A 13,298-nucleotide genomic window follows, 5' to 3' on the forward strand; every position below is an offset into this window, starting at 1 on the left:
GTTAGTATAGCCCAATCTGTGGGGGGAGGGGAGGGCTGCAGGGTCAGTACAGCCCAGTCTGGGGGGTAGGGAGGGCTGCAGGGTCAGTATAGCCCAATCTGGCTCCCTCCTCACTCAGGCTCTGAGTGATAGAGTTACAGACGTGTGTCAACACATTCAGCTTTCTGGGATAGAAAATAGATCACGAAAATGAGAGGACTTGACAGAGACAATAACAGCATGCAGTTTGTCAGACCAGCTTTAGAGTGAAGTCTGTGTGTGTGTGTGTGTGTGTGTGTGTGTGTGTGTGTGTGTAAGAAAGAAGATTTAAGAAAGATGAATGAGCTAACAGTGGAAAATTCTGAAATAAAAAGAATGTAAGTTTAGTAAATGGTGGTAGGCTTTTATTGTGTTGGTAGATATGAGAGGTTATTTGACAAGAGCACATTGTGAGGTCTAAGGCTTAGAGGCACAGGAGAGATCTGGAACTGAGAACTAGCCGGGAATGAGTAGAGGTTTTACCAGACAGCATTGGCAGATAAGCTGTAATCAGATGTGGTGAGTTTGTATTGAAACTGATGGATATGATTAAATGACTTTCAGTAGCAATGCTCAGGTCATTGGGAATGGAAACAAATAAAGACGATTTGGCCCCACCTGGGCCCTTGTAAACAAAGGCTATCAGGTCTGGGGCCTGGGGAATTGGGGGAAGGATTGTTCTGGTGTAGATATGAATACAAATGAAATGACAAATCTCGAAGTACAGAGTGGCCAGGGAGACAAATATTGCTAAAGAAAGTTGATAGACCAGGAAAACAGGGAGTTACTAAGTAACCAGTGGACACAGAAGAAGAAATTCTAGGTTGAGGGAGCAAGAGGGATAGTTGAAAAGGTCAGATGAGAGAACTTAAGAGCTAAAGAGTTAGGAGACAAAGCAAACACATTCTGGGCGCAGATGAGGACCTAGTTGTGACCCTGACGCTGAGAAGCAAAGCCTCCAGGAGCTGAGGTCGGTGTGAAGCTGAACAGAAGAAGGTCTGCAAGCAGATACAGGACGGAAGAGCGGCCATTCACAAGGATGCTGAAGCTCCTGAGGAGACGCAGATCCCCTAATGTAGGTAGAAAAGCCATTGATCAAAAGACAAATACCTGTGGGGAGTGGAAACTGCCTTGCTTCTGGATATTTGGGAAAATGTGCTAGACCTGAGCAGCACTTCCTCAGGATACATGTGAACGATTGATGGGAACAGATCTTGAGGCAGGCCTGATATGGAAGACAGGCATTCTCTGGGAGCTGGGTTAGAGGCAGTCCCAAGATGGAGGGATGGGTGTTCTGTAAGTTGTGCTGGCAGATGCAGAGTGGTCTTCGTCTGACTGGGGAGAGGGGAGCATATCATGTCAAATCCTCATACTAGAAGTGGGAGGCAGCACTGATGCTGCAGGACAGCTGACGCCTGTTATGTACTTTGGAGAATCTGATTCCTAAGTGGCCAGGGGCCTTGCTGGTTCTTGAGATAGGGAACTTGAGCTGGGTTGCCTTAAACTTGTTGAAGGCTGGCTTTTTTTTTTCCCCAACAACAACAATCAGCATTAGAATTCCTTTTTCAATTTTTTTGGTCTTTTTAGTAGTCTATATTAATTGTATGTAATGGGTCTCATTCTGACATCACATGCACACACACACACATACACACACACGCGTGCATGCGTGCATAATGTAATTTAAACTTACTCCATTAGCTGCTCCTGTCCCACTTCTAATTCTTTTCCTACCAACTTGCACTTTAATGTTTCTCTTTTTATGATCCAATGAGTGTTTCAAAAACTTTTCGTACTGTAGTCCAGTGGATCGCCCCTATACCGGGTGTACTCCTTTTCCCTCTCCCTGCCCCTCCTGTAAATTCCCCTTCCCTTCACACAGCTTCAGCTTGCTTTACAGCATGTATGCATATGCTTTCTGTAGCTATATACAATCTAGGTCCCAAACTGAGAGACAAAATGTATGTTTCTGAGACTGACCTAATTGTTTAATATGATTATTTCCAGCTTTTTTACAAGTGACATAACTGTTCTTCTTTATGGATGAAAACATTTCCATTGTGTATATGTACACATGTTTTTTAAATCCATTTGTCAGTCTATGGACACCCATGTTGGTTCTGTGACATAGCTGTTGGGAAAAGTGCTGCAGTGAACTTGGCAGGGCAATGGATCTCTGTGGTGTGTGGACACAAAGCCTGGCTTTTTGAGTTCAACAGTAATTGTTCATGATGAGGATAAGGCAGGGATATCAACAAAAGGCTTGAAAGAGGTAAAAACCCTAGAGAGCCTGTAAAAGCTTTAATATCAGTGAGCTGTCATCAATTAAACAACCTCCGATTTCCAATTAAAACTTGAGCATGTCCAATGCGAATGACCACTCAGAGTGTGAGCATGACCAATTCAAACACCGGCGGGACTAATGAGAATGGCTATTGGAGCTAATTACAGCACTGTCCTCATCAGCTGCAACATTGGTGTGACTAATTACAACCTGGGAGTTTAAACGACTGGGAGGATCCTGTGCTGAAAGCAGAGGAGACTTAGATACATTGTAAGGCTTTTCAAAGGTTCACGGAAACACTGTCTGGACTGCTGAGCCCTGGACAGAGTGCATGGATATCACCTTAAGATCGTTTGGCTCATAGGGATGGTGCTCTCAGTTGTCATGTTCCTAAGTGATGGCTTCTGGTAGGTGTTGAAAAACAGATGAAGTCTTACAGAAGACCTTTTTCCCCTTAGATCTCAGCCCTCCAAAGTAATTGTCCTTCTGGATTTCACCTTTTGTCCCTGTGCATAGGCAGCTTGGAAGCTTGTGTATTTACATGTTGTGGTTCATCCCTAGTTGTTTGGAGTAACTTACTAGTTTCCTACAAATGACCTCCTCTTACCTGCTTTAACTTTTATGATTTCTTTTGTGTGTATGATGTGTGTGTGTCTGTGTATGTATACATACACAGACACACACACATCATACACATACCATCACATGTATGTGGAGGTCATAGAAGAGCCTAAGGTGTTATTTCTTGCCTTCCACCTTGTTTGAGGTAGGTCTCATGGTCTTGTGTACACAAGACTAGGTACTATGCCAGCATTCATGCACTCTTCCCATTTTGCTGTAGTAGCATCAGGATTATAGGACATTTGCTATATGCCCAGCTACCTACTACATAGGTTCTGAACTCAGGTCCCCACACTTGCATGGCAAGACCTTTAACCACTGAGCCATTTCCCTAGCTTTTGATATATTTTTAACTGGGAACATCTGTTTTGTAAACTGCCTTAGCTTTAGAACAAGGCATGTAGATGCAAGGATGGACTCAGAGAAGCAGGTATAGAAAAAGAGGGATATGGGGAGAGGATGTAGGAGAGGATAAATGATAAACAAGGAGATGATTAACATCTTATGAACTTCACATAATCAAGGCAAAGAGAACTCGTTATTTTGGTGTGCCCTCCCACTTGGGGAAGAACTGTTAAGGCACTTCCAGCCTGCTCAGCCTCAGCAATAGAGCTCTCTAGATAGTATGTGTTCAGTGAAACCATGGCAGTCTGAGTGGACATCTCCTGGGCCTTAGTAAATATTTGTTGACTCCCCTTTTCAACATTTTGTTATTTCTCTTTAAATTCTTTTTTTTTCACAACATACCTTTCCCACTCTAGCTTGAAAAACAGGGTGTCCAACAGAAATGAATTCTGAGGTCAAATAAGTGGTAGTTGGCAAACTAATTCTGCTTATGACTGGCATTATGTTCTTGGCCAGCATATTTGCTTACTCTCCCTGGGTCTGTTTTCTCATCTGTAGAGTTGGGATACCAATGTTTGCTGCCAAATCCCTGGGGAGGTGTGTTAAGAGAATGTGTATGAAGCCAACCAGCAATCTCTGCTCCAAAGAAGGCACTCAACGAAGCCAAGTTTGTCATTACCTTGGACATTTCATCTGACTGATTCCTTATGGCCAAGCAGCCCATGGTTCTAATGCTGTAGTGTTCTTGATTTTACCCTGTTATCCAGCCTCATGTCTGGCTGAACAATAAGAACCTGCTTCCATGGCCCAAGGCTCAGGAGGACTTCTAGACACCCAGTTAGTTCAGTTAGTTTGTAGCTCAGAGTCATCAGGGACTGGCGGCCTTTAGGGTTAGGTTAATGAAGCATCTGTTCCTAGTTGAGGTGCCTTTTCCTCTATTGTTTGATTCCTGATGGCTGGACAGTTTGAGATCTGTGAGATCAGACATCATCATTCTGTGTGCCAGGTCAGGTTGCCTGAGATAATACGCCATGTTCAGACGATGCAGGAGGTTGTTTCTTTTCCAGTTGCTCTTCTGGTTACCGTGTATGTCCTCAGTGCTAGGACGTGCATGGACAAGGGACAACATGGTAGCATACTCGAGGATCTTAGCCATCAGGATACCACCATTTGCTGATGGAAAACGTACTGCAATCTGGAAATACTTCTGGACCTTTATAATGCCGCAACAGCTGTCTTGCCTATATCCTTTGTGGTTTCCTCTTGTTTGTGTTTAATAGGTGTATGTGTTAATGGCAGGCTTGGTGTCCAGGAACTGGGGTATTTGGTTGTCAGCCCCTATTCTACTGACTTCTAGACTAGAAATAACAACCTTAGTCTTTCCATAATAAGCAGAGAATAACCTTATCTCTTAGTAGCCTAGTTGCAATTTTGGTATAGTCCAGGAAAGAGCCATCTCACAGGACCACTCTTCAGGAGTCTACTTTATACTCTGATTTCTCTTTGTATGTATTGTAAATGATATCTTATGTTGAGATTTGTAGAAGACTAGACTGATCTTTGATTGTACCCAGGAGCTGGTCTAGAAATTTCTATTTTCAAAAACTGTATTGTCGCCGGGCAGTGGTGGCACACGCCTTTAATCCCAGCACTTGGGAGGCAGAGACAGGCGGATTTCTGAGTTCCAGGCCCCAGTCTGGTCTACAGAGTGAGTTCCAGGACAGCCAGGGCTACACAGAGAAAGCCTGTTTTAAAAGAACAAAAAAAAAAAACCAAGCCAAAACAAAGCAAAAAAACTGTGTTGTCAATATGAACGCATATTTATTTGTTCTGATTGAGCAGGATTGCTGCTCCGCCTTGAAAACAGGGATGGGAAATGTTCATCCTTTGAAAGTGCCCATTCATTTTCTCTGAAAATAATTAATAATGGTTACTATGGAGAGATATGATTTTTGAGAAATGCCTTTCAGAGCATGCTGGGTGATGTCAGGGGTTGTCCTGTCCCCAAGTGACCTAGGGTCAGTCAAGCTTCTCCCTCACACACCCGGGCTGCCATGCAGTAGTCCTCACCCTAGGCTGTAAAAGACACAGTGTGGATATTGCCCTATGTGCTATGGATGGAACAGCTGCTGGCCTTGTTGCCATGGGGGCTTATGGTGCTGAGATGCATTTTTGCTTACAGGAGCTGCTAAGTCGAACATCTCTGGAGACCCAGAAGTTGGATCTGATGACCGAGGTGTCTGAGCTGAAACTCAAGCTGGTTGGTATGGAGAAAGAACAGAAAGAACAAGAAGAAAAACAGAAAAAAGCAGAGGTGAGTCTAATGCAGCATGTGGGGTGGGGGTAGGGGTGGGGCCCTGGTCGTATGTACTAGGCTCCTAGGCCATCTGGCCAACTGCAGTCCCAGCAGCCACTGGGTACCAAGGAATATTCATGCACTAAAGACACAATGATCTGTTTAATACCAAGTTATCAGGTTTTGCTGTTGCTGCACATTTCAGCTATGCCCAAACCGCTCAGTTTTGGCTTTCATGCTCTGTCCTCAAACTGCTGACAGGGAGGGAAAGGGAAGCAGTTGAGAGGAAGGATCAGACACATGTGGAGGGACCTAAGATGCCTTTTGTGCAAACTAAGGTAATGACAGCCACAGGAAGGAAGCCAGCCTCCCAGCAGGCCTGGGATACATGTTTCGGATACGTGTATCATTGCCCACCCCCACCCCAAGTTTGTGTGCTTTCTTCCCCTTTCCTCTGGATGGGCTGTGCGGGTGAGCCTACATTCAGGCCATCTCTGAAAGAATGTTTGCTTGTATTGTTTTTCAGGCTCCAGATATCATTGACTAGAACATGCCAGAGTCCATTGTGCAGAGTTTAGAGAGTCTTAGGCCCACAACACCACCTTTCCAAGGATCAGCAAGTTTTCCTTTAGATAATTGCCTTCCTGTTCTATGTTCACACCTGGCATTGTGATACATGAAAGAAGGTAGTTTTACATTTCAGGAACCTTTGGCTTGTTTACTGACTGATCTACCCTATAGCTCTCTGGACTTAAACAAGTTAGTTCCATAATTTGTATGAACATCAATTCGTTTATCTATTAAAATAGTTAATGTGTTAAAGACAATTAAATCATAGATGTTAAGTGCTATAGTATCTGATATTTTGTAAACACTTGGTTTATATTCAGTTCTCTATATCTCAAAAATCAAAAGATGGAAAGTGGTCCATCTGATAAGTGCTAACATTATTTGCACTGGGATCTGCCATGTTTTTCTGAGTTTATAATAGAGCTTGGACTACTAATATGCCAAGGGGGTGTTCCTTGCATTGATTCTGAGAATGTTTCAAAGTAAGATGTGTAGTGGTCACAGGAAGAGAGCTGTAGTAAGCTGTGTCCAGGCGCTCCTGTTAAGAGTACAGGTTGTTGGATTACACAGCTGGATTTGAGTCATGGTCAGATATTCCCTAGCTTTACGCTCTTGGTTGTTAATTTAACTCCCAAACCTCTAGTTTTGTTTTGTTTTGTTTTGTTTCTTTGTTATTTCTATAAGATGGTAGCAGTGCTTGCTATTTCCCTAGTCATTCTGAGGTCTGCCAGAGAACTTGTGTGTGTAGCCCTTAGGTTAGTATGGATCATGTAACAGTAGCTAGCTTTTATTGCTTACTTACTGACAGTGTTGTTCACACTGACAGTGCAAAGGTAGATTGTGACACATTATTCATATGTTCAGAGTTTACCCAGACTGAAAGCTGATCTATGTGGACTTTCTTCACTGTTTGTAGGGAAACAGTCAGATCTCCCAGATGCGGCATCTTATGCTCTAGGATGTATAATATATGTGGGTGGGCATACATTAGGGGTTCAGAGGCAGAATTCAGTGAGCTCTGTGAAGGGTGTGAGTTGTCAGAGACTCAGTTTAAAGCCATAAGGGGATAAGAAGGGTGGGTGGAGAAAGGGGAGAGAGGGGGGTTGATAAGTTGATGGAAGTCTAGGGTTAAAATGCAGTATGGTTAGAGCCAGACAATCTCACTATGCCTCTGAAAGCCCATTTTAGGGCCATCCTTGATTTTCTGTGCCTTATTCTCAGGAAGACTGATCCCTTCATAACAAAGATGCTCATCTGTAGCTCTAAAATGACATCTACAGAGATTTTTCTTCTTAAAGGTTTCAGCAAAAGCTGAAGGGTCATGGTGGGTCTCATGCCTGACTGCGCTGGCTCTCTGGGGATGACAACACTTGGGTGTATGAGTGTGAGAGTCAGTCCATCTGTGAAGAAAAGGTAGAGAGATCGTGTGGAGCTGGGTAACTCGTTCCTCTTTGGGGATTCAGGAGGTAACTCCCCTGTCTGGGATAGGCATAGGAGGGCAGTGGCTTCCTGATGGCTGGCTTTCGTCTCTGCAGGATTGTTTTCAAATCCTACAGAGTCTGGGGTCGTTTTCCTTCAGGCTGTTCATGCATGAGGCAGCACAGCTCCTGAGCGCCATCTGACCAGATCACTGCCCTGCCCAGCTGCCAGTACAAATATTAGGTTTCCATGTAGAGGAATTTTGTAGGCTATTCAAACCTGTGAGAGGAAGTGAGCAGCCATGTGACCTGAAACACATTCTTCCTCCTTGTAACTGAGCATACTTTGCTGGTCTGCCTAGGACCTCGGCCTCTGTTGGTAGCTATCGGGAGCAGCAGTGCCTGCATAGCATGAGTGTTGCCTAAGCCTGACTGCTGTTGTGTGTGAGAACATTTGCTAGCTCAGTGCACTCATGATTGCAATTGTCTGAGTCAAAAGGAATTCTCTTCCACTCCTATACTGCACTGTTTTTACTAGTAAATGTTTGTGCCTAAAGCTGAGTGTGGCTAGAAAAGGCAAGACTTTATTTTCCTTCTTGAGATAGCCAGATGGAAATATTCCTGATAGTTACATTTTTGTCACTTTGTTAGACACTTTTCTTGTTGCTGTGACAAAATCTCCAATAGAAGCAAAAAGGGAAGAAAAGTTGTTGTTGTTGTTGTTCATCATCATCATCGTTTGTTTTTTGAGGCAGAGTTTCTCTGTATAGCCCGGACTGTTCTGGAACTCACTCTGTAGACCAGGCTGGCCTCGAACTGAGAAATCTGCCTGCTTCTGCCTCCCCGGTGCTGGGATTAAAGGTGTGCACTACTACACCTGGCTTATTATTTATCTTTGACTCACATTTAAGCAATACAGTGTGTTACAGTGTGTAAGGAAAGCATGGTGATTGGGGCTTCACCCATGGTAGTAGGAGCTTAAGGCATGGCTTGTTACATATCATTAAATCAAGAAATGGAGAGAGTTCTGATTAGAACAAGGGCTGGGTTCAGTCCTACGTGACCTGCTTCCTCCTGCTAGACTTCTCAAATGTTCCAGAGCTCCTGAGACAGTGCCAACAGAAAGACACCAGGCATTTAAACACATGAGTCTTTCCCATGCGAATTCTAGTAGTCACCATGGCAAAATAAGCATATGAATAAATTTGAAGAAGATGCCATGCAGTGGTGGCGCACGCCTTTAATCCCAGCACTTGGGAGGCAGAGGCAGGCGGATATCTGAGTTCCAGGCCAGCCTGGTCTACAGAGTGAGTTCCAGGGCAGCCAGGGCTACACAGAGAAACCCTGTCTCAAAAAATTTTTTTTGAAGAAGAAGACTGATTTGTTAGCTCCGTGTTTCCAGCGTTCCAGGCTGTCTTCGATGTGATGAGGCAGAAACGCTGTGACAACTGGGACATGGACAGAGAAGGCTGTTGAAGCCTTGGCAGTTAAGAAGTAGAGAGAAACAAGAAGGGTTTGGAGCATGATACAACTCTAAAGTCGTGGTCGTGCCTCCATTGATACCCTTTGTCTAACCTGGCTCTGCCTCCTATGATGTCCCCATCTTACCATGAAGTTATGAACCTATCAGTGGGTTCATCATTAATGAAATCATGGCCCTCATGGTCAAGTCACTTCCCTCAAAATCCTATCAGCAAACCTTTAACACATGAACCTTCCTTTGGCATTTCAAATGGAAGCTGTCACACTTCCGCCATGCAGCTCAGCCACTGCCTCAGATTCTTAATGTTTGTTTCAATGAAAACAGGGTCAGTTTTTAACAGGTTCATCACATACTGTTGTGATCAGACCCTAAGTCACTCTGGCTTCCTTCAGCGCCATGCGGCTTGCCCTTGAATTGTACAGATGATTACTAGCTGTCAGTCTGTGAGACCCGGGGGTTTGGAGATACAGGCTTCCTGATGACCAGCCTTTCCAAGGACTAGTTGGTAGTGGCACACAGGAGATGTGGGTAAATACAGATGTTGGCTTTAGTTTTTCTCATTAGCCTCTTACAGTATACCTGGGTCATTTCAAGCTACCCAAGATTGACTAGTTTACTTCTGAAAGTCAGGATTGTAGCAGAGGGACCGACGTGAGAAGTAAATACCAGAATCGAGGTAATGCTACATGCAAGAAAGTGCCAGAGATAAAAGAAAATCTTTTTGTGGTACTCCAGAGCATGCTGGTCAGAAAGGTCCTCTAGAAAGATTCTCTCTGGGTTAGTTTGATTCTCTCTGCACTGGAATTCTAGGGGAACACAGTTGGGTCCCTCTGTGGGACCCAGAGGGGTCGAGCACTTGTTAGAGTCTGGTTAGAGGAGAGCAGAGAACCAGACTGTGGATTCTAGAATGTGGAGTTATCTCAGTTAATCAAGAACTAGAAATAATTTTCAGGACTTTCTTTCAGAACACACAGTGACTTGCACCACACTGTTTTCTTCCCGTGTTCCATTCCTGGGAAAGGGGAGATTCTGATTTCTGGATGAGAACAGCTTGGACCACAGAGCAAGTGCAGGGAAGAGTGCATTTACTCAGTGCTGAACTTGCCTGCTGCGAAGAGCTTGAATATTTTTGTTTTGTTTTATTGATTTGCCTTTTCATATATATGAAAGAAACTTAAAAAAATTAAACATTCATAATGATGTTTAACAAAAGATCTTATAAACATGTTCTCCAGCCAACAGTACCCAGTGCTTTTTGTTGTATTCTTCCAGAGTTATCCCATGCAAGGACAAGCTAATTCATATGGACAGATAGACCCAGAAACATATACTCAAATTCCAGGCACACATGTGCATGTATGCGTGTACACATGCGTGCACTTTCACACTCCCAAGCATACACACTACATGTGTACATGCATACAGACTCACCACATGCACATACATCATGTGCATGAACCCAGAGACACCACATGTACACACACCACACACACACACTGCATGCACATTTCATGCACGCACACCCCATGCACACACATTACTTTGTTCATGCATACAGACACACCACACTCCATGCACACACACACCACATGCACATACACCACATGCTCTCACACACCACATGTGTATGTGCATACAGACATACCACATGCACACACACCCCATGCACACACACCCTGTGCACACACACCACACACACAAACACAGACACGATTGCTTCCTTTATTTTTGTACTTTTCTTTTTAAAAAAGGAATAATCTTGAGCTTCTCTCTGTGGCAAGAACAGTAAAGAACAAACATTCTTCATTTTTATTTATGTCTGCCTATCTTCTAATATCTCTCTATGCACTCCTGTAGTTGACAGAGTTCTCTTTTGACAGACATTTAAATTGTTTCTGAGCTTTGCTGTCCGATGCTGCAGTAAGTAATCTTATACATGTGTGAGGGCCAAGCCACTGTCAAGCTGAGCATGAAGGAAGAGAGGGAGAAAGAACTGAGGGTAATTGTGAACAGGCTTAGCAGGGAAGAAAAGACGGAGCAGACTATGATTATGGGAGGCGCTGGAGAGCTACACAGAGAAAGGGGAGTAGATATTTGGAAAGGAGGGTGAATATACGAAGTCAGCCGAGATTACAATACACAGCAGCAATTACGAACTCATAAATGTCACCTATACTTCATGATTCGTAGCCCAAGGAGGCAGCAGTGCTGCTAGAGGCTCTGCCCGGTAGGAGAGAAAAAGACCTGGCTGGGACTAGAGATGGCCAGCTCTGGAGTTGGAGTGTCAAGTTTCAGGTCTGAGGACTGAGACACACAAAACCACAGGGTATTAGGGAAGTGGCCCAGCAGACCTGGGGTTTATCACTTGGTCCTGCTGAGGCAGAGGGAGGAAAACAGGTGTGCACCTAACCTATGACCTACATCTCTGAACTCCCTGGTACAGACTAGGACGGAAGTGGAGGGAAGGGAGCAACAGCTGTCTGGATCTTAAAAGCCCTCAGCTGATGCTGTTATGAATCAAATCTGTTTGATTATTTTTCTCACTTTTCTTGCTCAGACCATAGGGAACAAAAACTGGGGAAACTGCAACTTGGTTTCAGTTTTGAAGCAAAGGGAAGACTAATGCAGTAATGGGGTGGAGGTATGAGGGCTAGTGGTCACTGTTACCCACAACATAATGAAACTGATCAAGGACAAAACTAGGCATAGGCAGGGAACTCTGAAAAGTCAAAGTGATACAAAGAGGCTGGGAACTCTATAGAGAAGACAACTCAGTCATCCTGAGTTGCTGGAAAATAAGGTCGCTCTGACTGCACCATTTCCCGTGCAGTATCAGCAAGAAGGAAGGGCTTAGCATAGCCTGCCCCCAGGGGAACTCGATTTCCTAAGGCCCTCATGGAAGTTGGAAAGGACATTTTCTAAGGACACAAGGACTCTTGTATGAACCATATGAGGAAGGACAAACCCCATACACAAAGGGTGGTGCTGAAAACAATAGCCTTTTAAAAGAAAGACGCGTTTTTAGTTAAAGAAAAAGTGGACTTGATGCTTGCCACGCCTCTCACAGGTGCACAGAATTGGGACAACCATCCCCACGCTGCATACTGCTGGTGAGGTCTCTGTTGCTTATTTTGTTTCTTCTGTCTTCAGTGCTAGGGTGCTAACCCTGGACCTTGTGAATGGTAGGAAAGTGCTGTTATCAGGGAGCATCAGCCCGGTCACTTGTGTGTAAAATTAGAGCCAAGTGTCTGAGGGGTCCGAGAAAGCTGGAAAATAAAGTAGGGAGTCAAGGCCAGTGAGGCCATCAGTGGATAAAGGTGCTCACTACAAGCATGACGACCTGCCTTTGAACCCTGGCTCCCAGCCACAAGGTGGTAGGAGAGCACCACTGCCTGCCAGTTTTGATACAAGTACCTTGGCACACTCCTATACATACTCCTATACAGACAGAGTAACTAAAAAAAAAAAAAAAAAAAAAAAAAAAAAAAAAAAAAAAAAAGTGTTTTTTTTTTTTAAATATTTAAAAAAAAGATTGAGTCACATCTGGGCCTGGGGAAATAGCTCCTCCTGGAGGGCCCAAGGTTGATTCTCAGAAATTACAAACAAAACAATCTGGGTGTGGTGGCATGCTGGTTGGTGTAAGTCCAAGGGGAGACAGAGAGGAAGTTTCCTGGAGCTCATTGGCCAGCCAGCATTGCCTAATTAGTGAGCTCCAGACCAGTGAGAAACCAAGCTTCAAAAAATAGTGGACAGTGACAAGCTAGGTTGTCCTTTTCCGAGACAGGGTTTCTCTGTGTAGCTCTGGCTGTCCTGGAACTCATTCTGTAGACCAGGCTGGCCTCGAACTCAGAAATCCGCCTGCCTCTGCCTCTCAAGTGCTGGGATTAAAGGCGTGCATCACCACTGCCTGGCTCTCTCTCTCATACATGTACATACACACAAACACAAACACTCAGGCATTTACACAGATTAAGGTAGAAGTTTCATCAGACTTAGCTCATTGGTTCAGCTGGAAATGTGTCTATCCTGATAGACTAGAAGCACTCACACTTCAGTGGGTGCTACAGAATTACTGCTTCGAATATATTTTGACAAGGAATAAAGGCTGGATGTTAAATTGTTTTAACGTCCTATTAGTATCTGAATGGGATTAGAGTTGGGGGTGCCTTATCATGCATAAGGACAGTATGTGTTGTAGAGCTCACCTGTAAGAGGGGGTTGATATGTTTAGATGTGTGGGTGGGTATTGGCAAGTGTAGCATG

At 44.2% G+C, this 13,298-nt stretch overlaps 1 protein-coding gene across 1 annotated transcript in view; it reads left to right on the forward strand.

Moving 5' to 3' along the window:
• Ppfibp2 (PPFIA binding protein 2) overlaps nt 1–13,298 on the forward strand; it is a 159,478-nt gene that overhangs the window by 105,661 nt on the left and 40,519 nt on the right. Inside the window, 1 exon segment of the mRNA XM_031387777.1 lies at nt 5,451–5,582. Coding sequence (XP_031243637.1) covers nt 5,451–5,582 — 132 coding nt within the window.

Source organism: Mastomys coucha, unplaced genomic scaffold (assembly GCF_008632895.1).
Source record: "Mastomys coucha isolate ucsf_1 unplaced genomic scaffold, UCSF_Mcou_1 pScaffold21, whole genome shotgun sequence".
NCBI classification, from domain to species: Eukaryota; Metazoa; Chordata; class Mammalia; order Rodentia; family Muridae; genus Mastomys; species Mastomys coucha.